We start from the raw sequence: 18,533 nt of genomic DNA, 5'->3' as shown, positions 1-18,533 counted from the left end.
AACAGCAGCAGCAGCATCTCCTGGGAGCCTGTTAGAAGTGCAAGAATCTGATTTCACAAGATACCCAGGTGACTGGTGTGCACATTCAAGATTTATAAGCACTTGATTGAGTTTCAGAATAACTTAATCAAATCAGAGTAGCGGGGTCTAGAGAGGCATGCACATCATCTGATTCTGAAAGAGTATCTTTAGACTGTACCTGACTGATTTTTCTCCTTCGGATATTGTATAGATATTATTTATCAGTCTACGTGCATTGTACCTTTGATATTTGGTGAAAACCTCTGAATTCTTTCAAAAGTTTAATATTGCATTTTTAAAAACATTTTGGGAGGGGTATAGTATCTTCTAGGTTTAAGAGAATTGGATATTAAATACAAGAGCAGCCATTTATATGAGATCAACCAACCAGAGATTTCATTTGGCTATTTTAGTTTTCTATTACTTTTTATCTTTTAGCTGGGATTGATTAAGTCTGTGTGAAAATGGGATAAGACTGATTCATATATTTGACCCATTGTCGTTATTTTTTAAAGGATGCTAATTAGATTAATGAAGCTTAGAAATAAATACTTGATTTCCCCCTATCCCTTCCCAGTTTGCCTAATGCCTCTTTCCTAACACTGGATTTGTCATTTTTTTAGATGTGGAAGTTATGTACTATGACTGGATTTCTCTTTGTTTACATGGCGCCCTTATGGACTAGCAGGGTCTGTTCTTTAAATATCTCCTAACAGTCCAAAATTTAACCCAATATACACATTCATGTATTAACAAACAAATGCTTTTTCAAAATTTCACATAGGAAGCACTATTCTGTTACGCATGCACTGCCACTAACATGATAGATGTTGTTAAACACCTCCTAACTTTAAATCACTTCCTAGATTTAGGCAATAACTGATTTTCAGGATGGAAAGTGAATTTCAGTAGGTTTTTACATAGGCTTTTGTATTATTCTAATCCAAAATAGAAATATCTGTAGTTTATATTTTTGTAAATACCCTAATTTTAGACTGAGCATGACTTTGTTTTTTTGTTTTTTTACTAAAATGTAAATTGAGTTGTTGACATATATGAAGAAATGGATGAGCCAAATATTTTTGTGATGTAATCAAATACTTCAATTTGATTGTAGATATAGGATGTCCTATGTTCAAGAGATTAACTTAAAAAAGAATGAGCCTAATACCTGTGAAGACGAGGAGCTGGAAAGATTTTATTGTATCACATACCCAAATTCAGTCTTATGCCTCTATTGTCCTTATCTGCAACACCTTCTTTCTGAGAAATGACTTTGCTTCCTTAGAAAAGCCTAACCCTTTCCTGTGAGCCTAAGAAATAATTAACAGTTAGAATTTAAAAGGCTTCCTTGAAGTGAGAGCTTCAAGCACTCAAAGATGTTACAGTCAAGTAAGTACAAACGTTTTAAAAAGTTGAAAATAAGATTTACTTTCCACCCATAACATTATTAATCATATCTTAATTATCTTAACATCTAGACTTAGTAAGAAAAATATTCACTCCTATCTTGAAGAGCAGTTGGTATGAATAAGGATGAATCAGATATTCTTCAGAACTTTAAAAATGCATTTTATTTTTCAGCAAAAATGTCAAGAAAGTTAAGCTTGCCTACTGACCTAAAGCCTGACTTAGGTAAGTAAAATAAATAAATGAAAATACATAGTAGTTAAACTCTCTTTAATGGGAAGACAAGGAAATCAGGAGATTTAAAATGACCATAGACTAGATTTTCATTGAAAATCAAGTTTAAAATGACTAAGTGTTTAAGGATTAATAGCCTTCGGGATGCTATCTGTAAATTGTAAAGGATAATTATAATATAAATTTAAGCAAATCAAAATAATATATTTCCTCAGCCCTGTCATACTTTATATCTAAACAAAATTTAGTGTAAGATTAAAATATGTGTGATTTTAGATTAATTTCTATTAACCATCTGAAAACTTATTTTGAACTTTATTATTTATAAACTTATTTTATGAGAATTTAATATTTTCAAAATAAATGACTAGTTTTCTGTATTATAGTGAATCTCATATCAAGAATCATTATTACTTTTTGATGATAATAAGGTGGGAAATGTATCTTTTCTGTTTCACTTTCTATGCAACCTATCCATTAGGAAAGCAGAGTGAATATATTCACACATTCCTTCTGCTTTATATCCAGCTCCAAAACAGCTCCCTGGTATCCCAGGATAGGGACAAATGACATTTCAGTAAAGACAAAAATAAGATTCCATATAGTAAATATAAAGCAGGATTTCCATTTTAATTTTAGAATTTCTATTGCCTTTAAGTGGATAAGAAGTATGACTGCATACGGATGATTTCACCCATGTTTGTCTTAGAAACAACTAGATTTTCTCCTTTGTATTTGCTCACCCACCTCATCTTCTCACTGTTAATTCTCTAGATTCCTTGACTATCTTCTTATGCATAATACAGACTTAGGTATTGGTCCATTTCACCTTACTGATTTTTAGCATTTCCAAATCATAGTCTTATCTCAGTTATACTGATAGCATGTTACTATGAGTGAGTAGGCATAATATCTTCCACTGTCATCAGTGAAAGTTTCCATTCCTGAACATAGGAAAAACAGTTTAGTAGAACCCTGTAATACCCCTGGTGTTAAGGGAACCAGAAATAAATTCTAGAATGTTGAATAACGTATGTTTTGAGAAGAGCATAGTTCCCTTCACTATAAAAATGAAAGATGCCATTTGAACCCACGTGTATCTGAGGCTACCCTTAGGCATTTTTTTCCCCAACAAGAGGATCCAGAGTTTTCATCAGACTCTCAAAGATGCCCATGATTTCAGTAACACTGAATACTACTACTTAAAATGGTTTTGTGTCTTTTAGTACCTAAAAATCTGATGAGAAAACACATGTAGAAGTACTTTTAAATTAGTAAAAATAGGATGTCAATTACTTTTTAAAAGAATATTCACACTTATGAATTATTTAAGTAATTTAATCAAAATGTGTGCTGTGTGCTTTTATAGATCATCTTTATTCAGTTTATCTTTTACTTGTGTGCCCGTGTATCTCAATGCCCTAAGCTAATTATAACTTTGATTAATATATATGTTGAAACAATACCCATGTTGCCTCAATAATTTCCCCTTAAGTCATTGTGCTACTGAACTATTTTTTTGGTAGAGATTCTTAGCTGGTAATTCTTTTACATTGGCCAGAGAGTCAACGGGGAAAAACAACTATTATCCATAGGCTCAAACTGCCAAATGTTGCTAAAGTAGCTGAGCTGTTGGACTTTCCTGCACCTGTGGAAGCTTCTGTGAATAGAATTCACTTTTGTTTATAGGGGAATTATGCAACATTGTACTTTCACCATAGCTTCACCCTAGATTCCATGGCCCACAACTCAGGAATCATGGGCGATATTGTTAGACTGCTGATGTCACTTTTCAAGTGTCAAGAACAGGAGGCAAAATATCAAACTGTTATGTATCTTTATGTGAGTAAGTATTTTGTCCTAATTTTTACCCTGACCAAATTTACCTCTTGGCGTTATGTTTTGATTGGGGGATATAAAATTTTGTTGCATAAGGCTCTGTGTGTCGGGAGACTGTGATATACACAGGTGGAGTGTTCTAGGCATACAGAGAATAACAGGAAAGCAATGATTTTATGACTTGGTTGTATCACTAGAGCTGGATGGAGGCATTAATGACAATTTTTTTCTGAGTTTAGATCGGCCAGAAAGACCACATGTTCCAGTTCTGTTTTTTTTTTAAATCTAAAGACTGAACTTTAATGCTCAATAATAACTAAAACACTCCACTCGTATGATATTGGTGATATGACTAATCCCATGTTTATCTGGAGTTGCCTAACAGATGTTTTAGACTTGAACATGGGCACAAATCCAAACTCTTCCATTAACTAGCTTTCTCAGTCATTTAACCTGTCTGAGCCTCTACTTTATTATTTGTTAAATTGTGATGATAATACTTTTCAGGGTTATTATATAGATTCAATAAAATGATAAATGTAAAGTTTATGATGGTATGAAGCACATGGTAGGCCCTACTTAGTGGTAGCTACTTCATTTCTGCTCTTATTACTAAAATGAAAACGAAAATTTCTATTCCATTTGTTAAGCTTGCCCAATTTCTAAAATTTAAGCCACAAAGACCCACAACATCTAACTTAAGAGCAGTCAGTGGTAGTTACAATGCATGAACTGCTGAAGATTCTAACTTGTTTCAAACAGTTCTACACAGGTAAAATAAGCAACCTAATTCTCTAAGTTCAGAGTTGATTCAGATTCAGTTCATTTTCCCATATTGATCTAGCCATAGGAGTTTCTCTGGTAATCTAATTTTTATAGAGAAGTCATATAATAAAAACACAGTTGTAGTTTATGAATTTTATATAGTTAAATTACTCTATTAAATTAAAATAATGTTTACTTGGCCTGTGAATTAACATTTGAAGTATAGATTGTTGTGAATCACCTATTGTAATTTTAATAGGTAACAGTAAAGGTTTTCATACAGCTTAATTTATATTGAAATTTATAATATTAACTTTTCTTGTATCACTGATTTTCATTTTTATCACTAGGTCACAACTGATAATATAGATGAATATGTCTGTTCATCTTGTTGTGTGTATGTCTTATCAAAGTAACAAATATTTTTATCATTGGAAAATAAATTTTAAATTTCTGGTTTTTTACTAAAATAACTTTGGGAACATAAAGAGTTAACATTTGGAATCAATATCATATTACAAACTCATCCAGTAATGAGCTATTGCTTATAGAAAGTTGTTTTATTTACATTAAGTAGTTCTTTTCTACTGTGTCATAATCTGTAACAGGAAGCACAATCTCAGGCAAAAGAAAAGCATTTTTAGAAACTATAGTTAGAAATAACCCATGCTGTTGTCATAACTAGTGGCTTTATTGTTTTCAGAGGCTAACTATAATCAAAATTATGTTGTATATAATTATTGTTTGGGAGAATTTTTTTTTAACCTATGAATCTAAATTTGATTACAAGAAGCTTTTGGGGGGTGTGAGTAGGATTGAATTATACCTTTTTTATTCAGTAAAATACAACTTAGAAGACTTGAGCGTGTTTTTCATTTTTCACAACATTATGAAGTCATTTCTTTCACAATAGCATTGGAAACATGTGATTTGAGGAATGACTTATTAGATGTGAACAGCAGAAGCTACTGGAAATTTTAATATATCCCAGTGGTGTAGCAGAAACACATTGCTTTAGATACTTCGAACTGTAGGTCTGTCTTCAGCAAGTATATGTTGAATACCTTCATATGCAAGGCACTATGCCAAATTCTGCAGGGCATCAAAAGGAGAGAGCCCTTGTTCTCAAGAAATTTACAGTCACATTAGAACAAGGCCTAAGGCAAGTCAGAAATAACTACAGAACAAATGTACTATTCATGCCAGGGGGGAGATAAAAAGCTATCAAGATTCAAAAGAGAAAAACTGTGTATGGTTTTAGGAATCAGGATAAACTTCATGAGGATGACAGTACTTGAGATGGAGAATAAACACCATCTAGATAGGTAGAGAAAAGGCAAGGGCACGAATCAGAAAATCACAAGCAAAAAAGTAGGTAAGCTCCAGGTATGTTTGGAGAACATTGAATGGCTCGGTTTATTTCCCACAGTGAACTGAAGCAGGGCAGCACTCTGGCAGATAGGGCCGGGAGGGTAGGTTTAAGATATTTCCTGGAGTCTTAAAAACCTGAGTAAGAGTATAAGAGGAACCGTTGCGGATTTTTAAGATAGAGGTGATAGAATTAAAACTGTACCTTGTAAAATTTAATTGAGTTGTGATAGAACCGTGACAGAGTGAAGGTGGGGAGATCTCTTGGGAATTGTAGTCTAGATGAATGGTGATAAAGGCCTGAACATAGGGTAATGGAAATTGATTAGTACTGGAAAGAAGGAAACAAACATTAGAATAGCATAGGACTTGGCATCCCATCAGAGACATGTAAGTAAAGTGAAAGGGAAGAACCGAAATTGGGACTCATCTCAAGTATTGTTTCCCTAGGAGAACAGGGGTGTCATTAATATAAATAGTGCCATTAGAATAATTTAGAGCCTTGGGGAAATGACGTATTTTGATTTTGCATAGTGAGACATAATAGGAAAAAATTTTTATAAGCCTTTGGAAATGCATTCCAAGAGAAAAGAGGCCAGGGCTTGAAACAGGCTTGAGATTGGCCGCAGAGAAGGTAGCTGAAGACAAGAGAGGGTTTATTAGTATAATTTACAAGTATCCCTGTCATTACAGACAGAGCCGGGTAAAGGGAATATACCTGGCATCAAGTTAAGTATGAGCCAGATACCAGTTTTACAGTTTAATGAAAAATGCCTTAGATGAACGTTGGTTACAGTTAAAAATCTCATTTAAAAAAAAAATAAAGCTAAATTTTTATGGATTAAGGCTTTCATATGGAAAGATTTGAAGGAAAAAAGTCCATCATACAATAAATTTGAAGGTAGAATCAGAGTACTTGTAAAAGCATTTTTTTTAATGTAGAAAATTGAAAATACCCACTTTCCTGGTTCTACCTAATCATGAATTATACTACCAAAGGAAGAAACAGCACCATGAGAAAGGGTAGTAAGGGCTAAGATTGGAAAAGCAGCCAGGATACCAACAGAGAGCTGCACCAAAACCACAGAGATCATACATCCAAACACTCACTGGGATGACCCCAGCTCAGTTCTGAGAAGTGCGGATTTGTCCCTCTGTGTTTCAAATACAAGCAAAGGAAAAAATTGTTAGCATAAAAGTAAATTGTTTTTCTTTTCAATTAAAAGAAAATTAAAATTAAATATGCTATAGATTTTATCTTTTTGCAGATTAACTATTTGGCAAAACTTATACCAAGCAAAAAACATGATATTTTATAACTTGAACAATCTCACAACATTTTAAATTGTTTCAGACATAAAAGATAATTCCTTCAGCCGATCACGGAGTTCAAGTGTAACCAGCATTGACAAAGAATCCCGAGAAGCAATCTCTGCTCTTCATTTCTGTGAAACTTTTACTCGAAAGGCAGATTCAGCCCCCTCCCCATGTTTGTGGGTTGGTACTACATTGGGAACAGTGCTTGTCATTGCACTGAACCTTCCCCCAGGAGGAGAGCAAAGACTTCTTCAGCCAGTAATTGTGTCTCCAAGTGGTATGTATGCTCTGGTGCTATACTTCTATTGAAGGTTTACTTTAGTATAATTTAATAGAAGCCTTTGCTTTTCATTTTTGAATCAATCTAAGTCTAAATGGGGATAGTTATAGTCTTGTTTTTAATTGAAGGAATACATGGAATAAGATTCCAGAATATCATTTACTTATATAGCCATTCAGGTTTTATATTTTTTTAATCCTAGGATCATGTCTAAAATGATTACTACATAAGAAAATGAAAAAACAAAAACAAAAAAAAACAGTGTTGTTCTACTGCATTCTAGGATACCTCAGAATAGTATGTTCTATAAGCAAAAGGATGGTACATATTTAGGGAAAAAACAGAAAAGTATATTTTTAAACATTATATACTTGGCTATTTTTAATCTCTAAGTGTGAAGTCTTAAAATACATTAATTTTCTTCTTTGAAGAATTAGAAAAGGTGATTTAATAAAAAAATTTTAAGAAGAAAAAATTTACAGTCTTCCTATATTGAAAATGAGATTGAATTTTATCACATGTATGTGGAATCTGATAGGTCTTGAAATAATGGAGAATTCTGGTTTCTGTTACTAATCTATGCTGATCTAGATAGAAAAAAACAAAAACAAAAACATGGTTTTGCTCACTAGTGTATTTCTTGTTTATATAGTACATTTTAACAATACTTAGAATTTAGAATTAAAATGTAATTATCATTTCTAGTTCTACCATTTCTGAACTACCTTTACATTAAAGGAACAGTTTGATTTATTCATTCAGCTCAATAATTTACTATATACTACATACCTAGTTGTTAGAAAAAGTTACATAATGATGATTTTCTTGACCAATCTCATTTCTTATTAGTAAACAAGTATATGTATTGGAAAAAAAACTAGAAAGATGAAAATCAAAATGTTGATAGTAATTATCACTGAATAGTAGGATTCTGGGTAATTTTTATTCTTTTTACTGATTTGTAGCTTCTAAATTTTCTGCAACAGTTTGTGATAAGAAAATGTTTCCAATAAATAAAAATGAGAGAGAGGGATTAAATATAAATAATCTACTATTAACTATATTAAAAATATTTAAGATTTTTCCAACTTGCTATAAAGTCAAATTAGCTGTAAATCTACTTTGATATAAAATAATTTTCATATGTAAGAAAGAACCTTTGGGTTTCTTTTCAATGTTGGAATCTTTGAGGTTTGTTTTTAATAGGATGTCTATTTTAAAATATAACAATGACATGTATATCATATTATCTGTATTGGAACTATGATGAGAAGAGAGGTGTTTTCCAAGCAGATGGGTTTCCATGCCTAAGAGCCTGAAATGGTCTGTTTTGTCCCCAACTGTTTTTTGGTTTTTTTTTTTTCCTTCAAGAGGAGAACTCAACAATTACCACTACCCTGCTGGAAAACATACTATAATCCTGCCAACTATAGGACAAGCATATATTTAAATATTGGTACATTTTTAGAAAATCCACGTACTGGGATTACTATATCTCATATATGTTCATATGGACTATAAACCATTCCCAAATTAGCAAACCATTTAAAATAATTAAATTGTCTACTTGCCAAACCTGGACAATAGACTAATGCCAGAAGTAGCAAATAAATTGCAGGATGCCCAGTTAAATTTGAACTTTAGATAACATATTTTTTAATATAAATATGTCCCATCTTTCTCTTTGGAAAAATAATGCAGAATTTGGGACACACTTATACTAAAATAAGTATTGATTGTATATCTGAAATTCAAATTTAAGTGGGCATCCTTTATTTTATCTGGCCACTCTGCAATAGACAAAATATATAAATATGAAGAGGAAAGGAAAATTTTGTCTTCTAAGAAAAATTTTGACAGAACACTGGGATCTCTTCCTCTTAGAAACAAAAGAATATAATATATGGATAATTTTTTGCAAACTATAAAATATAAGTATAAAGTAATAAAATATGAAAAAAATCCCTAAAATAAGAACTGAAATGCTAAATTGGTTCTATACCCTCCCTTCTATTGCTTTCCAAATCCTTAATATTAATAGTATCATTCAGCTTACTTAGAAATGAGCATAAATCATATTTACCTATTCAAGGATATGGAGGAAAGGGAGTCCCATTAATTAAAGTTAATCAGGAAATATAACTACTAATTTAAGACTGTAAGTTGACCAAAGCAATGTCTTGAGTGTATTTGACATTTACTGGTAAATAGTTTTTTTGAAGTAATGTTTAGAAATATGTGGAAACTATTTTTCTCATTGACCCTGTAGATCAGTTCTGTCCATTAAAAATGCAGTGTGAGCCACATATAGTATTCTAAATTTTCTAGTAGCCATATTAAAAAAGTAAAAAAAAAAAGTAAAATTAATTTTAGTAACATTTCATTTCATAGCCCAGTCTATCCAAAATACTATCATTTTAGCATGTAATCAGTATTTTTATATTATTGTGGAATTTTCTTGTAATTTTTTTTCTGTACTAAGCCTTCAAATCCAGCATGTATTTCACTCTTATAACATGCCACAATTTGGACCAGCCACACTTCAAGTGGCTAGTGGCTGCCATATTGGACCATGCAGCTCTAGATGCCATCTGCTTACTCTCATACTCAGTGGTAGTGCACTTGCCAGGTATGAGCCCTAGTTCCAGACATCCTAGCATTTATCTGTTTGGTAGCAATTATAGTAGCACTTATTTATTTGGTAGCACTTATTGATATCTTTTTCCAGATTCAAATATCATGCTTGAAGTTTGAATCCTATCAGTGAGCCAGTGTACAATTTCGGTTCAGTATACATTCTACATACATTTTGAGTGTCTAGTATGTGTCAGAGTTGGAATAAACATATTTACTGTGGGATTAAAATATTTTTTATTTACTAAAATTACAATTTTAGGTACTATATTGAGGTTAAAAGGGGCAGTCCTGAGAATGGCATTCCTGGATTCCACAGGCTGCTTAATGCCACCCGCATATGAATCCTGGAAAGAACACAATGTTCCTGAAGAGAAGGATGAAAAGGAGAAATTGAAAAAACGAAGACCTGTCTCTGTATCTCCCTCCTCTTCTCAGGAAATTAGTGAAAACCAGTATGCAGTGATATGTTCTGAAAAGCAAGCAAAAGTAATCTCACTGCCAACTCAGAACTGTGCTTATAAGCAAAACATTACAGAGACCTCATTTGTTCTTCGTGGAGATATTGTATCATTGAGTAACAGTATCTGCCTTGCCTGCTTCTGTGCCAATGGACACATTATGACTTTTAGGTAAGAGTTAGATTTTTTTTTTTAAACACAAATATAACATTTCCTCCCTCAACACATAATGTTGCAGAATCATATTCAGTTTGAAAGAAAGGCTTTTATTTGTTTACAGTCTTATACACTGAGAATTTATTTTCATTCAGTTCATAGTGAACAAGTACGTGAGGAAAACAAATCAGTTTTATCTCCCACTCAGTTACACTAAATCGTAAGGTTTATAAGTTCCCTGCTATTTTTACCTCCTATAGTATTTGTTCAAGACTAAAACCTACCTGTCTATTAACAAGTTTTTAATTTTTTTCTCAAGTTTGCCAAGTTTAAGACCTCTATTGGATGTGTATTACTTGCCCCTTACCAATATGCGGATAGCCAGAACGTTCTGCTTCACCAACAATGGACAAGCATTATATCTTGTTTCACCTACAGAAATCCAGAGACTCACTTACAGTCAAGAGACCTGTGAAAATCTTCAGGTAAATAACAAAAATATTACTATAATTTCTTCAAAGGTGAAATATTTTCTAAGGTCCCTTATATTGTCCATCCCTTATACTCACAGGAGTGTACAAATGAGCCTACATGAGAAAGCTCAAAGCCTTTCTTGAGAGTTTGAGAGCACATGTTTTGAGACTGGTGATAAAGTGTCTTCATCAGACTCTTGTTATAAGAGGGACTCCATCTCCTTGATCCATATTTTTTCTCTCCAGTGATGTCAAAGAAATACAAAATACTACATACATTTTATACCCACTCTCCACGTAGAATAAATATCTATTATACAGAAACAAAAAAATCCTTTTTAAAGATGTGCATTAATGTGAAAATAATTGTATCTCTTTTAGAGCAAATGTGTCATTCCTTCTCATACTCTGTAGTCATGAGGATGTATACACATTATAAGAAAAAATAAGATATGATAGTTTTCCTCTGAATATTTTTGTTGATCTATTTGTGAGAGATTACAAATTCTTTAAATACAAAACTATCTTTTTTAAATATCGAGTGCTTTATTTGCTTGCATATATATTAGAAATAATTGGTTTAGCTTCAACTTTTAAAATAAAAGTGCTCTTAAAATATTGGAGCTAAAATATTAATATTTGATATTTAGAGGAAACAGTTATTTAAGGGAACTTCATAGTGAAAGTTTTTGCGATTAATTAGCCCTATTTTCCTGGTTTATAAATTTGAATTTGTGGCTTATTTTTAGAAAATGAGCTTTAGAGTCAAGAAGACTGAATTTAAGTCCTAGCCGTGCTAGTTACACAATTATGTGACCTTAGACAAGTTTCTGTGTCTGAGCTTCATTATCTTTAAAATGAGGATAGAAGTAATATCTAATGTCATAGGGTCTGATGTAAATTAAAGAAGACAATACACGTAAAGTGCTTATTATTATTAGCCCAGTGCTTAGTACTGAATATATGTTCAGTGTCAGATGTTTGTGTTATTTCAGTAAGGTAGACTATACTAGAAACATACTCTTAAATGATACCATTATAAATCTTGAGAGTGAAACAAAATTACATATCTGATATTATTAAATTCCCATTTACATTTGGGTGGACGTGTTTTTTTAAAGATTCCTAAGTTTCTGAATTAAAATTATGCTTTTTATAGGAAAGGTAAAATTTTCCTGTAGTGTTTTCTTTCATTAGTAAAATGTTACTATATTAAGAAATAATATGGACAATTGAATATATTCTTAATTCATTTCAATCTGAAATGTGGTCTTAATTCAACTACTCAAAATTCTAAACTTCATCACTTTTCTGGAATCAATTTATTCTATCCTTGGATCAGTGTTTTATTATTTTAGTAAAATCAATAGCAGCTACAGCAACTTTACCTATTTATGTTTAAATGAACTGGTCACTTAATAGTACACTCAATTTATCTTGATAACTATCTGCTATATGCCTTCATGGTATGGTAAGTGAGAAATGAACTCTGTTCAAGGAGCTTGTGATAGAATGTTTTCTCTGGGCAATATTGGCATTTTATTTACCTCTGTATTTTCAGTGCCTAAAAATAATGCCTTGGTAAAAACCTGTTGACTAATGAATACCATGAACTCTGTGGTTTCCAGAGTACCCTATTACATTGTGCATTGATTTAACTTTAACCAAAAAAAAATTAGGAAGATGTTTATAAACATTAACGGAATTTTTAGCCAAGATGGAATAATAGGAACCAGATTAACCCTCCTGCCTGAAACAACAAAGCATACACAAACATGAAATAATAGCTTTCAAGATCCTAGACCTCAGGCAGTGAAATGAAAGTAATCCCTGAGAGACAGGAAACAAAAGAGGTGCCCCAGCATTCATGCCTTGATAGAGTTTCCAGAACATTGCAGAGAGAGCTGTGCAGAGAGAGAACACTAGAGATCTAAAAAGGGTGCAAGAGTACTCAGTAGAGTTCTGTTCAGCATATACGTATGGATAAACTCTCTGGCCAGAGAAAGAACCATCTGAAAGGAATAGAGGATTAGAGGGAAAGATGCCTTTTCCCAACATCCAGATGGGAAAAACTTATAATTCATTTATGAGTGTTTTACTTTCCTAAGGCTGCTATAACAAATCGCCACAAACTTGGTGTCCAGAAACAGCATAAATTTATTCTCTTACACTTCTGAAAATTAGAGGTCTGAAATAAGTTTCACTAAGCCAAAATCAAGGTGTTGGCCAGATCGTGCTCCTTCCAGAGGCTCTAGAGGAGAATCTGTTCTTCGCCTCTTCCATCCTTTTGTAGCTGCCAGCATCCCTTGGCTAGGGGCCACATTAGTCCACTCTCTGCCTCCGAGGTCTCATTGCCACCTCCTCTTGTGTGTGTCCAATCTCCCTCTGCCTCTCTTTTAAAAAGACACTTGTAATTGGATTTAGGACTCATCCAGATGATTCAAGATAATTTGCTCATGGCAAAATACTTCATTACATCTACACAGACCCTTTTTTCCTTACAAGGTAACATTTATAGTTTCCAGGGATTAGGACCTGATACCTTTAGATGACCATTTTTCAGCAGACTTCAATGGGAAATTGGGTAAAGTACTCTTGGCTCATTAGTGAGGAATATTTAGCCTTAAACTGAGCACTGCTCCAGAGTTGCCTAACAAATCATGAAAGCAAGACCCAAAAGGGTCAAAATGTTTCCTGGTATCCCAGAATGAAGCTCAAGATGACTCACAGTAAATTAAAAATACTCAACACCCAACAAAATAAAAATCATAATGTCTGGCATCCCATCAGATGACCAAGCATGCAAAAAGACAGGACAGCATGACCCATAATGAGAAGACTAATCAGTCAATAGAAACCAAGCCATAACTGACATAGACACTAAAATTAGCACAGAAAGACATTAAAGCAATTATAACTATTTCATGTGTTTAAAAAGTTAAGTAGGAATATAGAAGATATAGAGGCCAAAGTTGAACTTCTAGAGATGAAAATCTATAGTGTTAAGAGTTGAAAAATATACTGGATGGGGCTTCCCTGGTGGCGCAGTGGTTGAGAATCTGCCTGCCAATGCAGGGGACATGGATTCGAGCCCTGGTCTGGGAAGATCCCACATGCCGCGGAGCAACTAGGCCCGTGAGCCACAACTACTGAGCCTGCACATCTGGAGCCTGTGCTCCGCAACAAGAGAGGCCGCGACAGTGAGAGGCCCGCGCACCGCGATGAAGAGTGGCCCCCGCTCGCCGCAACTAGAGAAAGCCCTCGCACAGAAACGAAGACCCAACACAGCCAAAAATAAATAAATAAATAAATAAATTTATTTTTTAAAAAATATATATATATACTGGATGGAATTAACAACAGATTAGACATTACAGAAGAAAAGATTAGGTAACTTGAAAGCACAGCAATAGAAAAAAACAATTGAGCATTTATACTTGGAAAATTTATAGCACTGAAACACCTATATTACAAAACACTATATTAGAAAAGAAGTTCTCATCAAACCAGTGACTTCAGCTTCTACCTTAAGAAACAGAAAAAGAAGAGCAAGTTAAACCCAAAGTAAACAGAAGAAAGAAAAGAATAAATATCCAAGTGGAAATCAATGAAATAGAAAACAGGGAAACAATAGAAAAACATCAATGAAACCAAAAGCTTGAGCTCTAAAACCAGTAAAATTGGTCTCAAGCCAGACTGATTATGAAGAGAGAAGTGACTTACCAATATCAAGAATGAGAGACGTGACTACTATAGATTCTACAAATGTTAAAATGGAAAATAAGGAAATATTATGAACAACTTTAGGCCAATAAATTCAAAAACCTGGATGAAATGGGAAAATTCCTTGTGAGACACATATTACCAAAGCTCACTCAAGAAAAAATAAATAACCTGAAGAGTACTATAGGGAAATTGAAGTTAGAAACCTTGGACAAAGAAAATTCCAGGCCCAGGTGGCTTCACTGGTGAATTCTATCAACATTTCAGGATGAAATAGTACCAGTTCTATACAAAACTCTTCCAAAAATTAAAGTGGGGAAATGCTTCCCAACTTGTTAATGGTAGGTTCATAGAATATGGTACCAAAACCAGACAAAGATTTTAAAGTAAAGAAAATTGCTTATAGACCAATATACTTCACAAATATAGATGTTAAAATTCTAAAGGAAATTTTAGCAAATTGAATCCAATGGTATATCAGAAGGACAATTCTGGTCATGATAATTCATCATGACCAAGTAGGATTTATCCTGGGAACATGGAGTGGACTTCACATTTGTAAATCGGTCAATGGAATTCACCATATTAGTAGACTAAAAAAATAGGAAGCAGTTGACAAAATCCAACATCCATTCCTGATTTAAAAATAGTCAAACGAGGAATAAGTGGGAACTTAAAGGGCATCTAGGAAAAATCTACACCTAACATAATACTCACTGTTGAGATACTGAACTCTTTTTTCCTTAAAATTGGAAGCTAGAAAGGGATGTTTACTCTCAACACTTCTATTCAGTGTTTTATTTAAGGTTCTAGCCAGTGCATTCAGGCAAGAAAAAGAAAGAAAAGTCATCTCGATCGGAAGGGGAAAAATAGACCTGTTGTTATTCACAGGTGACATGATCATCTGTATAGGAAATCTAATGAAATCCACTTCTAAAAACTACTAGAATTTGACAAGTATGCAGGATATGAGATCAATATGGGGAAAAATTTATTTCTTTACTAGCAGTGGACATTTGGAAATTAAAATTTTTAAAACCACTTATAATAGGAACGAAAAATATGAAATACTTCTGGATAAATGACAAAAAATATGAACGACTTCTACATTGAAATTCACAAAATATTGAAAGAAACTATTAATAACCTGAATAAATTGAAATATGTTCTTGGGTCACAAAACTCAATATTAGGATATTGATTCTCCCAAAATTGACCTATAGATTCAAGGCAATCCAAAACAAAATCCAAGTGGGATTTTTTTTTTTTTTTTTGTAGGAATTGACAAGTTTACTCGAAAATTCATGGAAATGTATGGGAGTAGGCAGAATAGCAGAAAAACTCAAAAAAGAATAAAGTTGAAAGGCTAACACTACCTGATCTTAAGAACTATTATAAAGCTACAGTGATCAAAAGAGCATGATATTGGCATCAAATTAGATAAATAAATCAATGGAACAGAGTAGAGAGTCTAGAAATGAACCCACACATACCTGGACAACTGATTATTTTTGTTTCTTGAAGTATAGTTGATGTATAATATTATGTAACTTATAAGTGTACAATGTAGTGATTCACAATTTTTAAAGATTATATTCCACTTATAGTTATTATAAAATATTAGCTATATTCTGTGTATTGTACAGTATATCCTTTTAGCTTATTTTATACGTTATAGTTTGTACCTCTTAATCCCCTATCCGTATGTTGCCCCTGTCCCCTTCCGTCTCCCCAGTGGTAACCACTGGTTTGTTCTCTATATCTGTGAGTCTGCTTTTTTGTTACATTCACTAGTATGTTGTATTTTTTAGATTCCACATATAAATGATATCATACAGTATTTGTCTTTGCCTGACTTATTTCACTTAGCATAATGCCCTCCAGGTCCATCCATGTTGCTGCAAATGGCAAAATTCCATTCTTTTTTATGGCTGAGTAGTATTCCTGTGTGTGTGTGTGTGTGTGTGTGTGTTACATCTTCTTTATCCATTCATCTGTTGATGGACACTGAGGTTGCTTCCATGTCTTGGCTATTGTAAATAATACTGCTGTGAACATTGGGATGCATGTATCTTTTCAAATTAGTGTTTTTTGTTTTTCTCAGATATGTAACCAGGAGTGGAATTACTGGGTCATATGATAGGTCTATTTTTAGTTTTTTGAGAAACCTCCATACTGTTTTCCACCATGGCTGTACGAATTTACATTCCCACCAACATTCCCAGTGTACAGGGGCTCCTTTTTCTCCACATGGACAACTGATTTTGACAAAGACACAAAGACAATGCAATGGAGAAAGAATTGCCTTTTCAACAAATTATGCCAGAAAATTGGATGTTAAAATGCAAACAAAAAAAAAAATGAGCTTTGATCCATGCCTCACACTATATACAAAAATTGATGGATCAAAATGGATCATAGACCTACATGTAAATCCTAAAACTATAACACTTCTAGAGGGAACCTAAGAGAAGATCTTTGTTAACTTGAGTTGGGCAAAGATTTCTTAGCTATGACACCATAAAAGAAGAAATTGATAATTTCAACATCAACAAAATTTAAAACTTCTGCTCTTCAAAAGACACTTAAGAAATAAAAAGATAACCCACAGACTGGAAGAAAATCTTGGCAATGTGTCTGATAAAGGATCTGTATCCAGAATATGTAAAGGACTCTTAAAGCTCAGTAGAAAGAAGACAGACAACTCAGTAAAAACATGGGCAAAATATTTGGACAAATGCTTCACCATGAAGAGATGCTTAACATCATTAGTCATTAGAGAACTGCAAAGTAAAACCACAATGAGATATTGTTAAACACTTACTAGAAAGGCTAAAATTAAAAAGAATACCATGCTAAGTTTTGACAAGGATGTAGAGAATTTAGAACTCTAATACACTTCTGACAGGAATGAAAAAACAAAAACAGTACAACCGCTTTGGAAAACAGCTTAGCAGTTTTGTAAAAAGTCAAACATCTATGAACCAAAGACATAGTCTTTCTACTCCTAGTTTTTTAACTCAAGAGAGAAGTAAATTTATATTCATAGCTGTTTTATTTGTACTAGCCAGAAACTGGAAGTTACCCAAGTGTCCATCAACAGATGAATGCATGATCAAATTATAGTATATCCATACAGTAGAACACAACTCAGCAATAAAAAGGAATGAAATGTTGGTAACATTCAATATCATGGATGAATCTCAAAACAGTTATGCTGAGTGAAATAAGCCAAGCAAAGAAGTGTATATATTGTATGATTCTATTTACATAAAACTATAGAAAATACAAATTAATCTATGGTGAGAGAAAGCAGATTGGCAGTCATTTAGAGATAGGAGGTCAAGAAGTGGGGTGAGAGAAGATTTTACAGAGAGACACAAGGAAATGCAAGTGATGGATATTCACTTTCTTGATGGTGGTCATGATTTTACGGGCATATGTGTATGTCAAAACTTGCCAATTTTTACATTTTAGGTATATGCAGTTTATTATGTCAATTACCTCAATTAAAACTATTTTTAAAAATTAATGGATTTCAGGACTTTTTATTAGCATTAAAGTGCAGTTAGTCAAAAGTATATGTTTATGGATCGAAATACTTAAATTTCTTTCTACAGCATTATTCTAACCATATCTTGAGTGAAAACACAAGGAAAATTTACAAGTTGTCTTTCAAATTGATGACTTGATTTATCTGTGAAACTTAAATAAAACTTAGCATAATCATAAAGAGGTCGAACATACCGATTAATTCAGTTTAAACAATTAAGTTAATAACTGTTCTAAGCACCTCAAGATTGTAACTTATAAACAAAACTCCAGGTATTCACTGTAAAAAATTGATGACAG

General features: G+C 33.0%; 1 protein-coding gene across 9 annotated transcripts in view; it reads left to right on the top strand.

Moving 5' to 3' along the window:
• STXBP5 (syntaxin binding protein 5) overlaps positions 1-18,533 on the top strand; it is a 167,836-nt gene that overhangs the window by 131,147 nt on the left and 18,156 nt on the right. For 7 of the 9 annotated variants that reach the window (XM_082405454.1, XM_082405453.1, XM_082405456.1 and 4 more), the window contains 4 exons: positions 1,606-1,656; positions 6,992-7,231; positions 10,131-10,500; positions 10,805-10,970. In XM_082405454.1, the coding sequence (XP_082261580.1) occupies positions 1,606-1,656; positions 6,992-7,231; positions 10,131-10,500; positions 10,805-10,970 (827 nt within the window). The remainder of the gene's footprint in view (positions 1-1,605; positions 1,657-6,991; positions 7,232-10,130; positions 10,501-10,804; positions 10,971-18,533) is intronic. The other 2 variants (XR_014248491.1, XM_082405460.1) reach the window with 1 other exon arrangement.

This window comes from Balaenoptera borealis (assembly GCF_965194805.1).
Source record: "Balaenoptera borealis genome assembly, chromosome: 9".
Taxonomy (NCBI): Eukaryota; Metazoa; Chordata; class Mammalia; order Artiodactyla; family Balaenopteridae; genus Balaenoptera; species Balaenoptera borealis.
Note: the sequence above shows the minus strand (reverse complement) of the source record. Positions and strands in the feature narration are given on the sequence as shown.